At 35.6% G+C, this 23,637-nt stretch overlaps 1 protein-coding gene across 2 annotated transcripts in view; it reads right to left on the bottom strand.

Annotated features, from left to right (window-relative positions):
• Nucleotides 1–23,637, bottom strand: part of GKAP1 (G kinase anchoring protein 1) — a gene marked incomplete at its 5' end in the record, with an annotated part of 70,840 nt that overhangs the window by 8,919 nt on the left and 38,284 nt on the right. Inside the window, 2 exons of one of the 2 annotated variants that reach the window (XM_079706215.1) lie at nucleotides 2,087–2,184; nucleotides 10,284–10,440. In XM_079706215.1, coding sequence (XP_079562341.1) covers nucleotides 2,087–2,184; nucleotides 10,284–10,440 — 255 coding nt within the window. Of the gene's footprint in view, nucleotides 1–2,086; nucleotides 2,189–10,283; nucleotides 10,441–23,637 lie in introns of both variants that reach the window. The other variant, XM_079706216.1, reaches the window with a different exon arrangement.

The raw sequence follows: 23,637 nt of genomic DNA, 5'->3' as shown, positions 1-23,637 counted from the left end.
TTAGCTCAAGCCTTTTCTCCAAGGTTCAGATCAGTGTATATGGAAGCATGTCTTTAGTTAGTCTTCAAGCCCTAAAGCCAGCTCATAAAGCAAAAATTGCAAATGAACAAAATTACCCTGAATATTCTTTATACTGCAATAAAAATAACATATAGTTTTGCATTTACAGTCCTGAACAGTAAATGTATCTATGAAAACATAAGAGTATAAAATCCTAGTACTGTGCAATTTATAATAAAGAACATATGAAATATACAGTGCCCTCATTAGTATTTTTAACTTCATGAAAAAGAGAACACAAAGTTAAACGCACATATGGTGTGACTCCAATGTGTCCAACACAGATGTTCAACATCCTGAACATCTATGCCTGCATCCACAGCCATTTCAAACTCAACATGTCCAAAACGAGATCTATTAGTTCCGTTTCCCCAAACCAGTTCAAAATGTGTTCTTCCTCTTACACTCAGTACCTGTTAATTTTGTTACCAGACAGTCTTCACTCCAGGCCTCAGCTATGTGCATTAACTTCCACAAAACAATTCTCATGTCACTTCCCTTCTAAAGCCTTCACTGCCCTCTCCTTGTCTAAAATGCAAATGCCTTCAAATACTGACCTCAACTAACACCCCCAATCTCACCTTCTACAACTTCGCATTTCTCTAAACGTCAGTAACAATGCATTTCCTACCATTCTCATGCCTTGTATGCACTGTTCTATCTGGAAAAACCATCTTTTTTTTGGTGGAACCTTTACCAATTTTCAGTAGCAGCAACGGATTCATTCCTGTTTCTGGGCTTGCTTCTGGGGCACTCTTGTCAGATCTCAATCACAAATTCCACATTGTACTGCAATTATTTACATGATTATCTTCTCCATTAGACTGTAAGCTTCTTACTAACTCATCTTTGTATTCACTGTGCCTAACACATGGTAAGTGCTCAAAGCAAAAAAAAATATAAATGACAAAGCAAAAGCTAAGGCAGAAGTGGGTGCAGTTCAAAAAGGTTTTAACAGGGATAATTCTTAAAGGTATGAGTAGACGAGGAAGGGAAATATAAGAACCAGCAGGGCTGGAACTTGACTTTTTTTCACTATTACATACACAGGGTCCAGAAAAGCAGCTGGCCTATTACAGGAATTCAACAAATAATTGTTGAGTAAATAAATATTAGTTCAAAAAGAGAATGATACTTGAGATGAATAAGAGATTTTTTAAAAAGCCTAAGAAAAGAGAGTAATAGGTTTGTGGTTAAAAAAAATTGTATAAATGACAAGTGGCAAGGATGTGAAGAAATCGGTACCCTTGTTCATTGCTGGTGGAAATGTAACATGGTACAGCTGCTATGGAAAACAGTTTGATGGTTCCTTAAAAAGTTAAACATAGAATTACCATATGATCCAGAAATTCCACTCTTAGGTATATACCAAAAGAATTGAAAGCAGAGACTCAGATACTTGTACACCAATGTTCATAACTGTATTATTCACAATAGCCAAAAGGTGGAAACAGTGCAAGTGTCCATCAACAGACAAATAAACAAAAAATATGGTATATACATACAGTGGAGTATTATTCAGCCATAAAAAGGAATTAAGTTCTGATACGTGCTACAACATGGATATGCATGCTGAAAACATGCCAAGTGAAATAAGGCAGACACAAAAGGACAAATATCATATGATTCCACTTATAGGAAGTACCTAGAATAGGCAAATTTACAGAGATTAGAGGTTATCAAGGATTGCAGTAGAAGGGGAAATAGGGAGTTTAATGGGTACAGAGTTTCTGTTTGGGATGATGAAAAAGTTCTGGAAATAGTGGTGATGGTTACACAACACTGAGAAAGTTACTTAATGCCACTGAATTGTGCACTTAAAATGGTTAAAATGGCAAATTTAATGTTATATGTATTTTACTATGATAAGAATATACTATCATTCAGATTATATATGAGTTAAAAAAACCTAAATAGCAGAAATATTTCTATCAATCAAATATTAAACATATTTCAATATAATAAAAACAGAAAATGGACAAATTTATAGAATTATTTTAGTTTACAACAGTAAATATATACAAACCTCCCACTGAGTGATCACATTTTTCAGCTTCTGGATTTCAGCATCTTTTCTTTCAAGTTCCAACTTTAGTCTTTCAATTCTTCCATCTTTTAGAACTACTTCCTAAAGGGGGAAAACACCATTTTAGAACTAAGACAGTTCTGCCAATTCTGATTTACAATATCCTTTTTGAAAGGTCCCAATTTTAATTCATTTTCTAAAGCAACCTAAACTGTTGACTACATTTCCACTTGTACTCAGTTTTATAAATGTAATTATGTACAGTACAAGCAAATAAGATACTTATGCCTAATCTCAAACTACAAACGTAACCTAGAACAATATCAGGGCTTTGAAATGATATTTCCATCCTGGAATAAACATACTAAAGTGGTCTCTGACAAGTTGTTATTCGTCTATCTTAAAAACCTAAAAGAATTGAAAACTTATGAGAAAAATATGAAATAAATAATGCAAAAAAACAAAAATAAAGTTTTTCTCTATATTAGCAATTAACACATAGAAGATATAACTAGAAAAAACATTTTCTCCAGACAGCAATAAAAAATATCCCTAAGAATAAAATTCAGTAATTTTCAGGATCAATAAATGATAAAATATTGAAAAGGACAGAACAAAGCATGTTTTTAGATAGGAAAACTAAGTATTACTAAATATTAATTTGAACATTCAATAAAATTTCAATAGAAATTTCAATAGAGTTTTGTTCTTTGGAACTTAGCGAGATAGTCAAAACTTTACCTGGGAGAATACAGGATAGAAACAAAAAGTTAATGCAGTAGAATTTGCCTACCAGATAATTATATATTATACAGCAAAAATAATTAAAACAGCATGTCATGGTACCTATGTTGACACAGCGATGTAACAGAAAAGAAAGTCCAGAAAGATTTAAGACACAAGAATTTATTATAATATAACTAACTATGGTATTTTAAAGAAGTGAGAAAAGGCTGAATTACAGAATAATGGTAGTATATGGGACAAATGGCTAACTGGAAAAATCAAGTCAAATGCCTGCCATCTTGTAACATACACCAAAATAAATAAATTTAAATGCAAAAAAATCAACCCAAAGTCATACTTTCCATAAGAATATATATTGGTTCTCTGTATCTAATGTGTAATGTGGCAACAATTTTATTCCAAAAATACTCACTGAGCACCTATGCTGGGTGCTGGGTGTACAATGGTGAACAGAACAGAAAAGATTCTTGCCCTCATGGGACTTGTCTGGTGGTGGAGGCAGATATTACATAAAGAAATGCTGCAATTAGAAACCAAGGTTTAAGCAATGCCGAAAAGAAACACAGTGCTATAAAGGGAATAATGTGGATTATTCCCTGGTGGATCAGGGAAGCTCTGAGGCCATGACCCTTAAGATGAACCTTGAGTGACTGGGTAGGAATTGACTAAGTAAAAAGTGGAGGGAAATAAGAGCTTTCCAGGTAGAAAGAACAGTAGGTATAAAGGCCCTGAGGCAGGAAAGAGACTAGAGAATTTGAAGGATAGTAAAGAGGCAAGCACGGTTGGAGCTTAGTGAAGAAGATGATAATATAAGATGATTTCGGAAGAAAAAATTTGGATCAAAATTAGAAATATACATACTATTATCATGGCCCAAAAATCTCATTTCCGGGAATTTATCTTAAATAGATACGCGAGGGGGGAGTATGTATGAAAGTGTTCACTGCAGTTACAACAAAAAATTGGACATCAATTTAAATGCCCAACAATAAGGATATAGGCTAAATATATGACAGATTTACAAAACTGAAAACTCTGAAATCACTAAAAATAATGATACAGAACCATAAAACACATCTGTATGATCCCAAAATTGTAATACTATATACAAAGAAAAAATCCTGGAAGGACATACACCAACATTTTAATAACTCTCTTAGAATTATTATGGAAGATTTTATTGTTTAAAAATTTCCTTTCATCAAAATTGTTTTATACTGAGTATATAATGATTGAATAATATAAAATAGTATTTTAATTAAAAAAATAAAACCACTTAAGCATTAAAATAAACTATAATATTACTAGCTAACATCTTTGAATAGGAAAGCTCTTCTGAACATAGTATGAAAGGGAGAAAACGAAAAGGAAAAGATTGATAGATTTAACTTGATGAAAAATCTCCAGAAACACTGAAACAAAATCAAAAGGTAAAGGAAAAAAACTAGAAAAAACAGTTGCACCTATATGTAGGCATATGACCAATAAAAAATCAAAAAGTGGGGCTTCCCTGGTGGCGCAGTGGTTGAGAGTCCGCCTGCCGATGCAGGGGACACGGGTTCGTGCCCCGGTCTGGGAAGATCCCACATGCCGCGGAGCGGCTGGGCCCGTGAGCCATGGCCGCTGAGCCTGCGCGTCCGGAGCCTGTGCTCCGCAACGGGAGAGGCCACAACAGTGAGAGGCCCGCATACCGCAAAAAAAAAAAAAAAAAAATCAAAAAGTGTACAACCTCAGTAGTAAGCAATGTTATATCAAACTGGTATATTTAAATTTTTTCCTCAGTGTGGGTAACTGAAAGCAATTTAGTTATAAACATTATTATTTAATGTAAAAACATTACAGTTGACCCTTGGACAATGTTGGGGTTAGGGACGCCAACCCTCTGAGAAATCAAAAATACACATAGTCGTATATAGTCAGCCTTCTGTATATGCGGCTCCTCCATCTGCAGATTCAACCAACCTCGACTGAAAAAAATCCATGTATAAGTAAACCCAAGCAGTTCAAACCTGTGTTGTTCAAGGGTCAATGTATTACTTAATGATCTGAATTGCTCACCATCTCTGTATTTAACTGAAAAGTGGTCCATGTAAGTTTCTACATTATTGGGGAAAAAGTGTAAATCCATAGAAAAGTAGGACCACAACAAAGCATCAATGGTAGTTTTCTCCAAGTGAATGAGATTAGGGTCAATTCTTTTCCACTGCATCTGCAAATTGGGCATCATAAAGGTGCCTATCAACTTCACAGTAAACTGTGAGAATTGAATGAAATAATCATTTTAAGTACTTAATAGAATATCTGGCAAATATATACTAAGCCCTCAAATATTTTTTGCCAGTATTAAAATTTCTTCCCTGCTTATTAGTTATTTCCAGAATTTCTACAACAAATATCACTTTTTAAAACAGAAAATCATATTGTTTTAATGTATACCCATTTTTATGAAGTCCTATATTTCATTAAATAAATTTTAAACTTATCTTCTAAGTAGAAGACATTATACTAAAATGAAGATAAAAGGGTGTATAAGTCTATGTCCACAAGGGATTTGTAATCTATTAAGAATAATAACAAATAAAAATGTGCTGTGTGAAATGTGCCATAAGAAAAACAAAATGTTATGGGGTATAGAAAAAGAAGGAAAGATCATATCCAGGTTTTCTGTGTTTGGGATTGGGATAGGGCAATGAGAGAGCTTCAGGGAGGAGATGGCATGTGAAATGAACCTTGAGCAAAGCTGGAAAGGATCCAGTGCTGTGATAGGAGTGCTCTGCTCTAGCTAGGAGAAAAAACTGGAAAGAGTACAGCTGAAGTTACTTAGGCCGCAGCTACACTGTAGAACAATGCTTTCAAACTTACTTGACAGTGACCCATGTTAAGGAATGTTTTATATCATGACCCAGAATGCATATACATGTCAGTGTATGTACGTATATTTGTATGTTATATATATATATATATATACACAGAAACAAATTTCATAAAATACGAACAGATGTCATATACACTGACAACTTTTTTTTTTGGTTAGTGCTGGTAGCAATCTACTAAATTGATTTCAGGACTGGTTAAATGGGTTGAGACTCTCAGTTTGAAAAGCTTGAGGGCTTTAAATGTCAGGTCAAGGACATTTGCACTTGATTCAACAGACACTGAAGCTTAGGGACATGGTGTGGCAGGATGGAAGTCTTGCTTTTCAAAAAGTCATCTGTTGGGACTTCCCTGGCAGTCCAGTGGTTAAGACTCCACACTTCCAGTGCAGGGGGCACAGGTTCGATCCCTGCTCAGGGAACTAAGATCCCATGTGCCATGTGGTGCGGCCAAAAAAAATTTTTTTAAAGTCATCTGTTAGCAATGTATAAGATAAATTACCTAGAACTAGAAGGCAGGATGCAGAAAGACTTATTAGGTTACTGAAATAATACCAGTAAAAGATAATGAGAGCCTAAACTAGAGAAATGTTAATAAGAATGGAAGAGAAGATAGATCTGAGAACTATTTCAAAGATTAAAAACTCCCAAACCTTGAAAAACAGAAAAGTGAAACAGGAGGTTCAGAGTCTGAATATCTGGATAAAATGATAAAACCCAAATCAGAAATGATAAAGTCAAGCCAAATTCTTGGTTTGGAGAGTAAATGATGACCTCGAGTTTGGACATAGTGAGTATAAGGTATTCACAGAACAAGAGAGTGAAATATGCCACAAAGACAATTGATAAAATAGAGCCCCGAAGGCCATTAGAGGGAATGCCAGTGAAGCTGTGGAAAAGTTAGTAAACTCATATCCTGCTGCAATAAGACAATGTTGGTAACACATCAAAAGCAACACAGATGTTTATTTTTAAGAATGTATTCCAAGGAGAAATTCATCAAAAAATTAAATATATGAATATATTCAGTGAATATCAAGTGACCAATTCTAAACAACCTAAATGTTCAATATTAGGGTAATGACCTTAAACAAATTACAGCATGTTGATTTGACAGACTATAACCATGGTTTACATAAGGGGCTACCAAAAACTATAGTCCTTATCATTAGCTATTTTTTAAATACCTATACATGTGGCATTTTCCTAGAAAAGTACTATTCAAAAATGAAACTAAATGTTAAGACTGGTTGAACTAGGATGGATTTATTTTTCACCTTTAAAAATTTCTGGTATATTAATGTACAGTTTAAAAGAATTTTAACCTTTGCAAAAAGAAGGGCTTTCTTTCTCTGAAAAAGGAGTGCAAGGGGGAGAGGAAGGAGGTAGATAAAAAGATTATTTTTAATGGCCTCAATCTTTCTTTTTTCCCCACTACACTCAATGACATGACAAAAATCCTAATTTTTTTAATGATGAAAAGTTTTGCACGTGCAAAATAATATATAAAGGAATGACACAAGTAAGGTAAAAAAAATAAACCAATATGCAGATTGTGTGAACATTACCAGTATTTTGGCATCCCCCATGTGCCTCTCCCCAATACATCCCTTCCCCCCCAAAAAATATCCACTATTATGAATTTTGTGTTTGTTATTCTCTTCCTTTGTTAGTCTTTTAGAACAATATCCCTGAGTAATATATTAAATTTTCTATTTTTTGAAATTTATAAAAATGGCATCAAACTATTACTGTTTGGTGACCTGCTTTTTTCATTAAAGATTATGTTTTTGATATTCATCCATGTTGCTATGTATTGCTGTAGATCATTCATTTCTCTTACTGATTTTGTTGTCACAAACAACTGAGTTTGAATCATTCTTGTTGAAGATGTCTTCAGGGTTTAATCTAACATAGAATTTCTAAAACACAGTCTCCCCATCATCTTCAACTTTAAAAGTTAATGCCAAATTGTTCTCCAAAATGGTCATACCAAATTACATTACCACTAGTAATTTGTTACTGTTGTTCTACATCCTTACCATATGGAATACTGTCCAATTCCTATCACTAGTCTTCACCTTCCCTCAGTTTTTCCTAGGCACTGCAGTGAAATTAGTATTACCATGTAGAACTTTGTCCTCTGCTCAAAAACTTTCAGAAATTCTTTATTATCTCCTGACTAAATCATAAATCAGGCTTTTAAGTCCTCCACAATCCCTCCAAACCCACTGTGCCAAATTTATACTATGGTCCTCTTTGAATTTTGTCTTAATTAAACTAGTTTATTCTTCACTGCCTCCATTCTTTTACTCTGACATTCCAGTTTCTTCTCCCTCACTTCTTCATGTTCAAATTCTACTGTCCCTTAAATTCCAATTCAAAAGCTATTTTCCGACTTCCCTGGTGGTCCAGTGGTTAAGACTCCACTCTCCCAATGCAGGGGGCCCAGGTTCGACCCCTGGTGAGGGAAATAGATCCTGCATGCTGCAACTAAGAGTCTACATGCCACAACTAAAAGAGCCCGCATGCTGCAACTAAAGATCGCACATGCTGCAACTAAGATCCCACACGCCACAACTAAGACCTGGCACAGCCAAATAAATAAATAAATAAAAACCCACAAAAACCAAAAGCTATTTTCTCCTAAGAAAGCCATCTCTCATCTCCATTCCTATGAATTACCTTTTCTGGATCTACCACTTTCCACCTTGTACAAAAACAATTATCAAGTGTATGCTGTGTACAACATGCTCTGCTAAACATTTTACATCATAATCGCTAATTTTCATAATAACAGTGCATGAAAGGCAGGTAATTTCATTCCAATGTAACACAGCTGATAAGCTGCAGTGCTATATTTTGTGTTATTAGGTTTGATTTCAAAAACTGTTCTCTTTCTACTATACTGCACTGTCACTTTGGTTTTAAAATATCATTAACATTACTTAATAATTTAATTAAACTTATGTGTACCCAACTTTGCCCTGAAACATCTATTTGCTCAAGTATATTAATATCATTCTTACTATCCAACAATGATCTGAGATGACTTAGAAAAATAAGAAGATACGAACCACAACGGGGAAAATCATAATCAATGTAAAAAGGGGAAACAAATATGCTAACTATAAATGTTAACACAGTTGCTTGCACTGTACCTAAAATTTGACAGTCAAGACAAGACAGGAAAACACAAAATTTAATTCAATGCCAGAAAGGAAGAAGCTCACAAGTACCTCAGGGCAGGCAAGGATTTCCCATACTAAGTTGAAAATAGATTTTCATGTGGTATAGTGTTTTTATAAAGCAATATTATTGCTGCATTGGAGTGACAAGTTCGTAAGAGTCTGGCTTCTTTTGTGTCCTATATAACACAACACAGCAAGTGTTTAATTTGTTGAATGACTGACCATTAAGTATTGGAGGTCAATATAAGGTAAAGAACAGATTCACAGTTTAAGAGGAAGTAAAAGAGAAGACTGGTGGTTGTGGTGAGAAAAATAAACGCAGACTTAAAGGTCTCTATAGGATAAGATCTTTTCTTTCTTTCTGTATTTCTCCAAACAATATTTTAAAATGTGAATACCATTCTTAGCTTGTGAGCCTTACAAAAACAGACTGCTGACCAGCCATAGTTTGCAACCCCTGGTCTGCAGGATAAAATTCTAACTTCTTAGTTTCACATAAAAAGACCTTTATAATCTAAATACAATCTATTTCTCTAGTCATGTTATCCCACACTCACTTAAGTCTATACTTCTTAGATGCAGAATTTTTCAGTTTCCTGAATATTCAGTCTAAGGCTTTTCATAGCTCTGGGCTATTGCTCTTGCAGCTCCCTTAGGTTTTCTCCATTTCTCAGTTTATACAGTTATTCACCATTCAAAATCCATCCCAAATGTCACTTCTTTATATACCTTTCCCAATTCACCCAAGGAGTGATCTATTACCTTTTCTATTCAAAAACCTCTTTTATATTGTTCATATCTCTCTTAAAGCCGTCATCATGCTGAATGGTATTTTTACAGTCTCCCTCCTCCTATCCCCACTACTCTGTCTAAGGCATGGATGGTCTTATCTATCTTGATATTCCCACTCCCCTACACTGATGCCTAACAATACCTAGCATTATAGCACATGCTCAATAAATATTCATCAACTAAAGAAGTACTTCATACTTTTTTTTTTTTTTTTTTTTTTTTTTTTTTTTTTTTTTTTTTTTTGCGGTATGCGGGCCTCTCACTGTTGTGGCCTCTCCCGTTGCGGAGCACAGGCTCCGGACGCGCAGGCTCAGCGGCCATGGCTCACGGGCCCAGTCGCTCCGCGGCATGTGGGATTTCCCCGGACTGGGGCACGAACCCGTGTCCCCTGCATCGGCAGGCGGACTCTCAACCACTGCGCCACCAGGGAAGCCCTACTTCATACTTTTTAATATAAGTACCTATGTGTAATAATGACTAAGATAAAATCCTAAAACTGTAACTTTATACAATCATAATTGGGTTCGACTGCTTAGGTTTTTTTTAAAAAGAAAAATAATTTCACTGTGATTTTAAGAGAATTTTCTATTTTACATGCCTGGTTGTGTTCATGAGCTGTGCAATTATCTGTTCCATTATATTCTGTAAGCTGTTCTCTTCTTTTTTCTCTAATAAGAATTTTATGAACATCATCTTCCAGTCTATTGAAGAATCCTCCATCATGTGATAAAGTCTGAGAAGAACTCAATTCCTGTCAAAAATGAATTAAGATTTACTATCAATCAACACAAAAGTGCATGCATTTAATAAACCTGGTCAGCCACTAGAAGGATAGAGAATGAAAAAAAAAAAAAAAACATAGAGACAATCCACCATCTGATTCTTCTCTATCTCCAGAATATAACCAGTAGAGATACATGTGCAAATGTCCTTTTCTTTACTTCATATCTTTTGAGTTGGGTATTGCTTGATTTTTAAATTATTTTTTATCCATATACCATACAATTCACCCATTTAATTTGCACATTTAAATGATTTTTAATATATTCACAGAGTTGTACAACCATAACCCATTTATAAAGTTACATCAGCCCCAAAAGAAACCCAGAACTTATTAGCATCATTCCCCATTCCCTCCTAATCCCTCCCCTCAGATGTTCCCTAGGCAACACCAATCTACTTTCTGTCTGTATAGATTTGGCTATTCTGGACATCTAATATAAATGGAATCATACTGTATAAGGTCTTTTGTGACTGGCTTCTTTCACTTTGTAAAATGTTTTCAAGATTCATCCATATTATAGCATCTATCAGCACGTCACTCCTTATTGCCAAATAATATCCCACTGATGGATACACCATATTTTATTTCTCAATTCATCAGCTGATGGACATTTGAGCTGTTTCTACCTTTTGGTTATTATGAATAATGCTCCGGTAAACATTCATGCAACAAGGTCTTGTGTGGACATGTTTTCAGTTCTCTTGGGTATATACCTGGAAGTAGAATTGCTGGGACATATGGTAACTCTATGTGTAACCTTTTGAAAAACTGCCAAATAGTTTTCCAAAGTGACCATACTATTTTACAACCTGTCAATGTATTCAGTGTATGAGGCTTCTAATTTCTCCACATTCTCACCAACACTTGTTATTATACATCTTTTCAAATTATAAACACCCTAGTGGGTGTGAAGTGGGTGTGAATGAGATTCATTGTGGTTTTCAATTGCATTTACCTGATGTCTAATGGTGCTAAGCATCTTTTCATGTGCTTACTGGACATTTGTATATCTTTGTGAAAAAACGTTTATTCAGATAGCTTGCCCAAATTTTTGTTGTTTTTTTGTTTTTTAAACTACATGTGAATCTATTATTTAAAAAGTTTTTTTTTGGCTGCACCACACAGCACATGCAATCTTAGTTCCCCAACCAGGGATCGAACCTGTACCCCCTGCATTGGAAGCGTGAAGTCTTAACCACTGGACCGCCAGGGAAGTCCACTTTGCCCAATTTTTAATTAGGTTACTTTTTATTTTTGAGTTGTAGGAGTTCTTTAGAAATTCTAGAAACAAGTCTCTTATCAAATACATGATTTGCAAATATTTTCTCCCATTCTGTGGGTTGTCTTTTCACATTCTTGACAGTATCCTTAGTATCACAAAGGTTTTAATCTTGACAAAGTCCAATTTATCCAAGAAATCACTGCCTAACTCAGGGTCATCAAGATTTACTCCTATATTTTCTTCTAAGAGCTTTATAGTTTTAGTTCTTACATTTAAGTTTATAACCCATTTTGAGTTATTTTTTGCATATGGTGTGAGAAGGGGTCCAAGTTCATTCTTTTACATGTGGCTATCCAGCATCATTTGTTAAAAGATTATTCTTTTCCCATTGAATTGTCTTGGCACCCTTGTCCAAAATCAACTGAACATAAATATAAAGGCTTCTTTCTGGATTCTCAGTTTTATTCTTTCAACCTATATGTCTACCCTTATGCCATAACACACTGCCTTAACTACTCTAGCCTTGTATTGCTCAAACTTTTACAGTATATTTAAAAACAATTTTTACATAAATTCTACACACAAATGATAAGGAGATAAGACTGTATCACAATCTACTCAATTATGTAAAGTTAGAGATTTTATATGTTTTCCAAGAAAAGTATCATTTCCTTTCCAACTTCCTGTCGCAAGACAGAGACTGAAGAAAATGTTCCTCTCACTCTCAAAGCTTTTCCCTATGTCCCACATTCTTGAGCTTTAATATTCCCGATTTTACCCATTTCAACTATATTTGTCAGCAAATGACCCAACAGTTCAATGACTGTTCATCCTTTTCCTTTCACCTTGTCTTAGAAAGTGTTTGAAAGAAAAAAAAAGTGTGTATCAGTGCTTAATATACAAATAATATTTAAAATGTTTGTAGAGCACTTTATATTTTGCAAAGCAGTTATAGAAACATCCCTTTAGTTGAATCTCATTAACACTGTAAGAAACTGATAGAGCAAGAATATTTTCCCCACAAAGTAATCATAGTCACAGGAAAGTTAAATAACTGGCTCATGAGTGATTCTACTGCCAAGTGCTACAGCTATAACTCAAAGTCTACTGCTTCATAAAATACTCCCAGTATATTCTGATAAGACTTCATTTTAAAGCAATGAATACAACAATGCTTAAAACACTGCTGAGCTTCTATGGAAGGTATAGCATGATGATGGCAACTAATGACCTCTGGATTTCACTACTTTAAATAGTGCAGTTCCAACTAATGTCCTCTGTGTTTTTGTTTTTTTGTTTTTTTTTCAGTACGCGGGTTTCTCACTGTTGTGGCCTCTCTCGTTGTGGAGCACAGGCTCCGGACGCGCAGGCTCAGCGGCCATGGCTCACAGGCCCAGCTGCTCCGCGGCATGTGGGATCTTCCCGGACCGGGGCACGAACCCATGTCCCCTGCATCGGCAGGCGGACTCTCAACCACTGCGCCAACAGGGAAGCCCTGTCCTCTGTTTTTTGATAGCTGCTACCATTACCAGCATGCCTATCCCAAAGGGTACTCTGTCCTTGATATTTTTTCTTTAGTGAGGCATAAAATTTCTTTTCAGCCTAAGGATAGAAGTTTTCAAAAAATACCTTGACAGGAAACTACAGAGAAATGAAACAAAAATGAACCAACAAGGCCCCTCTCCCCCAACACACACACCTCAAAAGAAAAAAGATTAAAATGCACCAAGTGTTAAGAACACAGATTCTTTAATAAGTCTAGCCAATTCAATTTCAATTTAACAAATTCTGAGCACCTATTATGTGCCAGGAATATAATGAAAAAAACAGTACGGTGTTTGTGTAAGTATAGCCTTATAGATCACTGGAACATAATTAGGAGACTAGACATAAGCCTTCACATTTATGGTCAATTTATTTTTTATGGGCAGAAGACCTAAATAGACATTTCTCCACAGAAGATATACAGACTGCCAACAAACACATAAAAGAATACTCAACACCATTAATCATTAGAGAAATGCAAATCAAAACTACAATGAGATATCATCTCACAGCAGTCAGAATGGCCATCATGAAAAAAATCTACAAACAATAAATGCTGGAGAGGGTGTGGAGAAAAGGGAACACTCTTGCACTGCTGGTGGGATTGTGAATTGGTACAGCCACTGTGGAGAACAGTATGGAGGTTCCTTAAAAAACTACAAATAGAACTACCATATGACCCAGCAATCCCACTACTGGGCATATACCCTGAGAACACCATAATTCAAAAAGAGACATGTACCAAAATGTTCATTGCAGCTCTATTTACAATAGCTCGGAGACGGAAACAACCTAAGTGTCCATCATCAGATGAATGGATAAAGAAGATGTGGCACATATATACAATGGAATATTACTCAGCCATAAAAAGAAACGAAATTGAGCTATTTGTAATGAGGTGGATAGACCTAGAGTCTGTCATACAGACTGAAGTAAGTCAGAAAGAGAAAGACAAATACCGTATGCTAACACATATATATGGAATTTAAGAAAAAAAATGTCATAAAGAACCTGGGGGTAAGACAGGAATAAAGACACAGGCTTACTAGAGAATGGACTTGAGGATATGGGGAGGGGTAAGGGTAAGCTGTGACTAAGCGACAGAGAGGCATGGACATATATACACTACCAAACGTAAAATAGATAGCTAGTGGGAAGCAGCCGCATAGCACAGGTAATCAGCTCGGTGCTTTGTGACCACCTAGAGGGGTGCAATAGGGAGGGTGGGAGGGAGGGAGATGCAAGAGGGAAGAGATATGGGGACATATGTATATGTATAACTGATTCACTTTGTTATAAAGCAGAAACTAACACACCATTGTAAAGCAATTATACTCCAATAAAGATGTAAAAAGTAATAAGAAGAAATAAAAATAAATAAATAAACAATTGGGACCTAATGAAACTTAAAAGCTTTTGCACAGTAAAGGAAACCATAAACAGATGAAAAGACAACCCTCAGGATGGCAGAAAATATTTGCAAACAAAGCAACTGACGAAGTTGCTTCTATATATCCAAAATATACAACTCCAGCTCATGCAGTTCGAAATCAAAAAAACAAACAACCCAATCCAAAAATGGGTGGAAGATTTAAATAGACATTTCTCCAAAGAAGATATACAGATTGCCAACAAACATACGAAAGGATGCTCAACATCACTAATCATTAGAGAAATGCAAATCAAAACTACAATGTGGTATCACCTCACACCAGTCAAAATGGCCATCATCAAAATATCTACAAACAATAAATGCTAGAGAGGGCGTGGAGAAAAGGGAACCCTCTTGCACTGTTGGTGGGAATGTAAATTAATACAGCCACTATGGAGAACAGTATGGAGGTTCCTTAAAAAACTAAAAATAGAAGTACCATATGACCCAAAAATCCCACTACTGGGCATACACCCTGAGAAAACCATAGTTCAAAAAGAGTCATGTACCACAATGTTCACTGCAGCACTATTTACAATAGCCAGGACATGGAAGCAACCTAAGTGTCCATCGATGGAAGAATGGATAAAGAAGATGTGGCACATATATAGTGGAATATTACTCAGCCATAAAAAGAAATGAAATTGAGGTAGTTGTACTGAGGTGGATGGACCTAGAGTCTGTCATACAGACTGAAGTAAGTCAGAAAGAGAAAAACGAATACCATAAGCTAACACACATATATGGAATCTAAAAAGAAAAATGGTTCTAATGAACCTAGTGGCACGACAGGAATGAAGATGCAGATGTAGAGAATGGACTTGAGGACACAGGAATGGGGAAGGGTAAGCTGGGACGAAGTGAGAGAGTTGCACTGACATATATACATTACCAAATGTAAAACAGATAGCTAGTGGGAAGCAGCTGCATAATAGCACAGGGAGATCAGCTTGGTGCTTTGTGACCACCTAGAGGGGTGGGATAGGGAGGGTAGGGGGGAGAGAGATGCAAGAGGTAAGAGATATGGGGACATATGTATATGTATAACTGATTCACTTTGTTATAAAGCAGAAACTAACACACCGTTGTAAAGCAATTATACTCCAATCAACATGTTAAAAAATAAATAAAATAAAGACTGTTACAAGAGACAAAGAAGGATATTACATAATGATCAAGGAATCAATCCAAGAAGAAGATATAACAATTGTAAATATATGCATCCAACATAGGAACACCTCAATATACAAGGCAAATGTTAACAGGAATAAAATAAGAAATTAACAGTAACACAATAATAGTGGGGGACTTTAACACCCCACTTACATCAATAGACAGATCATCCAGAGAGAAAATTAATGACGATACATAGGCCTTAAATGATACCTTAGACCAAATGGACTTAATTGATATTTATAGAGCATTCCAACCAAAGGCAGCAGAAAACACATTCTTTTCAAGTGCACATGGAACATTCACCAGGATAGATCATATGCTGGGTCACAAAACAAGCCTTTAAGAAAATTGAAATAGCATCAAGTGTGTTTTCTGACCACGATGCTATGAGATTAGAAATCAACTATAAGAAAAAACTGCAAAAAACACAAATACTTGGAGGCTAAACAATATGATACTAAACAACCAATGGGTCACAGAAGAAGTCACAGAGGAAATCAAAAAATACCTAGAGACAAATGACAATGCAAACACAATGATCCAGGGACTTCCCTGGTGATGCAGTGGTTAAGAATCCGCCTGCCAATGCAGGGGACACGGGTTCGAGCCCTGGTTCGAGAAGATCCTACATTCTGAGGAGCAACTAAGTCTGTGCACCAGAACTACTGACCCTGTGCTCTAGAGCCCGCGAGCCATAACTACTGAAGCCCGCATGCCTAGATCCCGTGCTCCGCAACAAAAGAAGCCACCACAATGAGAAGCCCACGCACCACAACAAAGAGCAGGCCCTGCTCTCCACAACTAGAGAAAGCTTGAGCACAGCAACAAATACCCAACACAGTCTAAATTAATTAATTAATTAATTTAATTAAACACACACACACACACACAAACACACGATCCAAAACCTATGGGATGGGGCTTCCCTGGTGGCGCAGTGGATGAGAGTCCACCTGCCGATGCAGGGGACACGGGTTCGTGCCCCAGTCTGGGAAGATCCCACATGCCGCAGAGCAGTTGGGCCCGTGAGCCATGGCCGTTGAGCCTGCGTGTCCGGAGCCTGTGCTCCGCAACGGGAGAGGCCACAACAGTGAGAGGCCCACATACTGCAAAAAAAACAAAAAAAAAAACAAAAAAAAAAACCTATGGGATGCAGCAAAAGCAGTTCTAAGAGGGAAATTTATAGCTATACAAGCTTATCTTAGGAAACAAGAAAAATCTCAAATAAACAACCTAACATTACATCTAAAGCAACTACAGAAAGAAGAACAAAGCCCAAAGTAAGTGAAGAAATCATAAATATCAGAGCAGAAATAAATGAAACAGAGACTGAAAACACAGTAGAAAAGATCAACAAAACTAAAACTGGTTCTTTGAAAAGAAAAATGAAATTGATAAACCTTTAGCTAGACTCATCGATCAAAAAAGAGAGAGAGCTCAAATCAATAAAACCAGAAATGAAAAAGGAGAAGTTACAACCGACACCACAGAAATAGAAAGGACCATGACAGACTACTATGAGCAACTATATGCCAATAAAAATGGACACCTTAGAAGAAATGGACAAATTCTTAGAAAGGTGTTATACAATCTTCAAGACTGAAACAGGAAGAAATAGAAAATATGAACAGACCAATCACAAGTACTGAAACGGAAACAGATTTTAAAACCCTCAACAAAAAGAGTTCAGGACCAGATGGCTTCACAGACGAATTCTACCAAACATTTAGAGAAGAGTTAAAACCTACCCTTCTGAAACTATTCCAAAAAACTGCAGAGGAAGGAACACTTTCAAACTCATTCTATGAGGCCACCATCACCCTGATACCAAAATCAGACAAAGATATCACAAAAAAAATTACAGACCAATATCACTGATGAACGTAGACACAAAAATCCTCAACAAAATACTACTAAACTGAATCCAACAACACATTAAAGGGTTGTACACCATGATCAAGTGGGATTTATCACAGGGATGCAATGATTTTTCAATATCCACAGATCAATCAGTTTGATGAGCCACATTAACAACTTGAAGAATAAAAACCATACGATCATCTCAACAGATGCAGAAAAAGCTTCTGATAAAATTCAACATCCATTTATGATTAAAAACTCTCCAGAAAGTAGGCACAATGGGAACACACTTCAACATAATAAAGATCATATATGACGAACACACAGCTAACATCATACTCAACAGTGAAAAGCTGAAAGCTTTTCCTCTAAGATCAGAAACAAGACAAAGATGTCCACTCTCGCCGCTTTTATTCAACATAGTTTTGGAAGTGCTAGCCACAACAATCACAGGAAAAAAGAAATAAAAAGTATCCAAATGGGAAAAGAAGAAGTCAAACTGTCATTGTTTGCAGATGATATGATACTATACATAGAAAATCCTAAAGATACCACCAAAATATTACCAGAACTTATCAATGAATTCAGTAAAGTTTCAGGATGCAAAATTAATACACAGAAATCTGTTGTATTTCTATACACTAACAACAAGAGGTGAGAAACAGAAATTAAGGAAACAATCTCATTTACCACTATCAAAAAGAATAAAATACCTAGAAATAAACCTACTTATGGAGGCAAAAGACCTGTACTCCAGAAACTATAAGACGCTGATGAAAGAAATCAAAGATGACACGAACAAATGGAAAGATATACTGTGTTTTTGGATTGGGAGAATCAACATTGTCAAAATGACTATACTACCCAAGGCAACCTACAGATTCAACTCAATTCCTATCAAGTTACCAATGGCATTTTTCACAGAACTGGGACAAAAATTTTTTTACTTTTTATGGAAACACAAAAGACCCAGGATAATTAAAGCAATCTTGAGAAAGAAAAATGGAGAAGGGGAGGAATCAGTCTCCCTGACTTCAAACTATATTACAAAGCTACTGTAATCAAAACAGTATAGTACTAGCACAGAAACAGAAATATAGATCAATGGAACAGGATAGAAAGCCCAGAAATAAACCCACACAGCTATGGTCAATTAACCTATGACAAAGAAGGCAAGAATATACAATGGAGAAAAGACAGTCTCTTCAATAAGTCATGCTGGAAAAGCTGGACATCTACATATAAAAGAATGAAATTAGAACATTCTCTAACACAATACACAAAAATAAACTCAAAATGATTAAAGACCTAAATGTGAGACCAGATGCTATAAAACTCCTAGAGGAAAACATAGGCAGAACACTCTGACATAAATCACAGCAAAAGCTTTTTGGATCCGTCTCTTACAGTAATGGAAATAAAAACAAAAATAAACAAATGGGGCCTAATTAAACTTATAAGCTTTGCACAGCAAAGGAAACCATAAACAGAACAAAAAGACAACCTGTGGACTGGGTAAAAATATTTGCAAATGATGTAACCAACAAAGGTATTAATTTCCAAAATATACAAACAGCTCAATTTTAAAAAAAAAAAATCAAAAAATGGGCAGAAGACCTAAATAAACATTTCTCCAAACAAGACACAGAGATGGCCAACAGGCACACGAAAAGATGCTGAACACCACTAATTATTAGAGAAATGCAAGTCAAAACTACAATAAGTTATCACCTCATGCTGTTCAGAATGGCCATCATCAAAAAGTCTACAAATAAATGCTGGAGAGGGTATGAAGAAAAGGGAATCCTCCTACACTGATGGTGGGAATGCAAACTGGTGCAGCCACTATGGAGAACAGTATGGAGGTTCCTTAAAAAACTAAAAATAGAATTATCATATGATCCAGCAAGCCCATCCCTAGGCATATATCCAGAAAAGATGAAAACTCTAGTTTGAATACATACATGCACCCCAACGTGCAGAGCAGTACTATTTACAATAGCCAAGACATGGATGCAACCTAAATGTCCATCTTCGGATGAATGGATAAAGAAGATACACACATACACATATACACAGGAAAATTACTCAGCCATAAAAGAACAATAAGATAATGCCATTTGCAGCAACATGGATGGACCCAGAGATTATCATACTAAGTGAAGTCAGACAGAGAAAGACAAATGATATCACTTATATGTGGAATCTTAAAAAAATGATATAAAGGAAGTTACAGAACAGACATAGACTCACATAGAAAACAAACGTAAGGCTACCAAAGGGGAAAGGGAGAAAGGGATAAATTAGGGATTTGGGATTAACAGATACACACTACTATACATAAAACAGAAAAAACAGTAAGGACCTACTGTATAGCACAGGAAACTATATTCAGTATCTTGTAATAACTTATAATGGAAAAGAATCTGAAATATATGTGTGTGTATGTATATACACATATAACTGAATCAGTTTGCTATACACCTGAAACATTGTAAATCAACTATACTTCAATTAAAAGAAACCGAAAGGGGTGGGGACAGCAGTGTAAAGGAATAATTTTTGTATGTTACTGAAGTTAAGCTGCTATAAATTCAAATTAGTGTTATAACTTTAGAATGTTAAATGTAATCCCCAAGGTAATCACAAAGAACATAGCTAGAGAATATACACAAAAGGAAACAGGAAAGGAATTTAAAATATTTCACTATAAAAAATCAACTAAACACAAAAGAAAACAGTAATGCAGGAAATGAGAGACAAAAAAATCTATAAGGCATATAAAAAATAAATAGCACAATGACAGAAGTCCCTCCTTGTATCATGCTAAGTGAAATGAGTCCTACAGAGAAAAACAAGTACCATATGATTTCACTTATAAGTGGAATCTAAAAAACAAAACAAACATACTTATAGATACAGGGAACAAAGTGGCAGTTGCCAGATTAGGGGAGGGGGACGGATGAAATAGGCTAAATGAATTAAGATGTACAAACTTCTAACGGTAAGATAAATAAGTCACAGGGATGTAATGTACACATGGGGAATGTAGTCAATAATGCTGTAAAAACAGGGGACTTCCCTGGTGGCACAGCGATTAAGAATCCGCCTCCCAAGGCAGGGGACATGGGTTTGAGCCCTGGTCCAGGAAGATCCCACATGCCACAGAGCCACTAAGCCCATGCCCCACAATTTCTGAGCCTGCACTCTAGAGCCCACGAGCCACAACTACTGAGCCCACATGCCACAACTACTGAAGCCCACATGCCTAGAGCCTGTGCTCCACAACGAGAAGCCACTGCAACAAGAAGCCCACACAACGCAACAAAGAGTAGCCCCCACTCACTGCAACTAGAGAAAGCCTGTGCACAGCAACAAAGACCCAATGCAGCCAAAAATAAATAAATAAATAAATTTTAAAAAAATACTGTAAAAACAACTTTGTGTGATAATGGATGTAACTGGTTTTATTGCAGTGATCATTTCACAATGCATAAAAATATCAAATCACTATGTTAAATCTGAGAAACTAACATAATATTTTATGTTAATTATAACTAAAAAAAGAAGTACCTCCTTATCAGTAATTATATCAAATGAAAATGATTAAGCTCTCCAATCAAAAGACAGAGATTGGTAGAATGTATAAAGATACATGATCCAAGTATATGCTCTCTCCAAGAGACCCACTTGAGATCCAAAGACACAAACAGGTTGAAAGTGAGGGATGAAAAAATACATTATGTGAAAATAATAACCAAAAGAGAGCAAGAGTGGCTATACTAGAATCAGACAAAACAGACTTTACATCAAAAAAAGTTTCAAGAGATAAAGAAGGACAGGATATATTAATAAAAGGTTTAATACAGCAAGAAAATATAATTATAAACATTTACACACCTAACTACAGACCATAAAAATATATTAAGCAAAAACTGACAGGTTTGAAGGGAGAAATAGACAGTTCTCCAATAACAGTTTGGGATTTCAATACACCACTCACAATAATGAACAGAACAACCAGACATGGGTAAGGAAATAGAGTACTTAACACAATAAACCAATTCTGACAGATATATGCAGAACAACCAGACATGGGTAAGGAAATAGAGTACTTAGCACAATAAACCAATTCTGACAGATACATGCAGAACACTCTAACCAACAACACATTCTAAGTGCACACAGATTTTCCAGGATAGCCCAAATTAGGCCACAAATTAAGTCTCCATAGATTTTAAAAGACAGATATCATACAAAGTATTTTCTCTGACTACAGTCGGATGAAGTTAGAAATCAACAACATAAAGAAAAGTGGAAAGTTCACAAAATGTGGAAATTAAACAACACAATTTTATCCAACCAAAGGATCAAAGAAGAAATCACAAGGACAATCATGTAGAGACAAGTGAAAACCAAAACACAACATACCAAAACTTACGGGATACAGTGAAAATGGTGCTAGAGAAATTTATAGCTATAAATGCTTACCTTAAAAAGCAAGAAAGATCTCAAATCAAGAACTTAACTTTACAACTTAAGGAACTAGAAAAAGAACAAACTAAATTCAAAGCTAGCAGAAGGAAGGAAATGATAGATATAAAGCAGAGAACAGAAAAATAATAGAGAAAAATCAATGAAACCAAAAGTTGGTTCTTCAAAAAGATTTTTAAAAATTGACAAATCTTCATCCAGATGAGCTATGAAAAAAAGAAAGAAGACTCGAATTACTAAAATCAGAAATGAAAATGGGGACATTACTACTGATTCTACAGAAGTGAACATTATAAGAGAGCATTATAAACAGGTATACACCAAATAAATTGGATAACCTAGATGAAATAGACAAGTTCCTAGAAACACAAAACCTACCAAGACTAAATCACAAATAACAGAAAAGCTAAATAGACCTAAAACTAGTATGGAGATTGAATCAGTAATGAAAAATCTCACAGCAAAGAAAAGCCCTGGACCTGATGGTGTCACTGGTGAATCCTACCAAACATTTAAAGAACTAAAATCAATCCTTCTCAAACTCTTCTAAAAAACTGGAGAGGAGAAACACTTCCTAACTCACTTTATGAGGCCAGCATAACCCTGATATCCAAGCTAGACAAAGACACTACAAGAAAACTACGGACTAATATCCCTTATGAACATCAATGCAAAAATCCTCAACAAAATACTAGGAAACAGGATTCAGCAGCATACTGAAAAAATTACACACTGTGACCAAGTCAACCCACAGAATGGGAAAAAAATATCTTTGAATCATATATCTGATAAGGGATTAATATCCAGAATATATAGAGACTTCTAAAACTCAGTAACAACAACAACCAAACAACCAAATTAAAAAATGAACAAAGGACTTGAAAAGACAGTTATCCAAAGAAGATATACAAATGGCCAATAAGCACATGAAAAGATGATCAACATCACTAATCATTAGGGAAATGCAAATCAAATTACAATGAGATGCTACCTCAGACCCTTTAGGATGGGTACTGTAAAAAAAAAAAAAAAAATAGAACAAGTGTTTGCAAGGATGTGGAAAAACTGGAACCCTTGCACACTGTTGGTGGGAATGTAAAATGGTATAGCTGCTGTATAAAATAGTATGGGGTACCTCAAATTTTTTAAATAGAATTACCATATGATCCAGCAATTCTACTTCTGGGTATATTCCCAAAGGAACTGAAAGCAGGGTATCAAAGAGGTATTTGTACACCCACGTTCACAGCATTATTCCCAACAGCTAAAACATGGAAGCAACCCAAGTGACCAACAACAGATGAATGAATAAGCAAAATGTGGTATATACAAAAAATGGACTATTAGCCTTAAAAACAAAGGAAATTCTGCAATATGCTGTAACACAGATGAAACTTAAGGACATTATGGTAAGTGAAATAAGTCAGTCACAATA

The sequence above is a fragment of the Hyperoodon ampullatus genome (genome assembly GCF_949752795.1).
Source record: "Hyperoodon ampullatus genome assembly, chromosome: 6".
Classification (NCBI taxonomy): domain Eukaryota; kingdom Metazoa; phylum Chordata; class Mammalia; order Artiodactyla; family Ziphiidae; genus Hyperoodon; species Hyperoodon ampullatus.
Note: the sequence above shows the minus strand (reverse complement) of the source record. Positions and strands in the feature narration are given on the sequence as shown.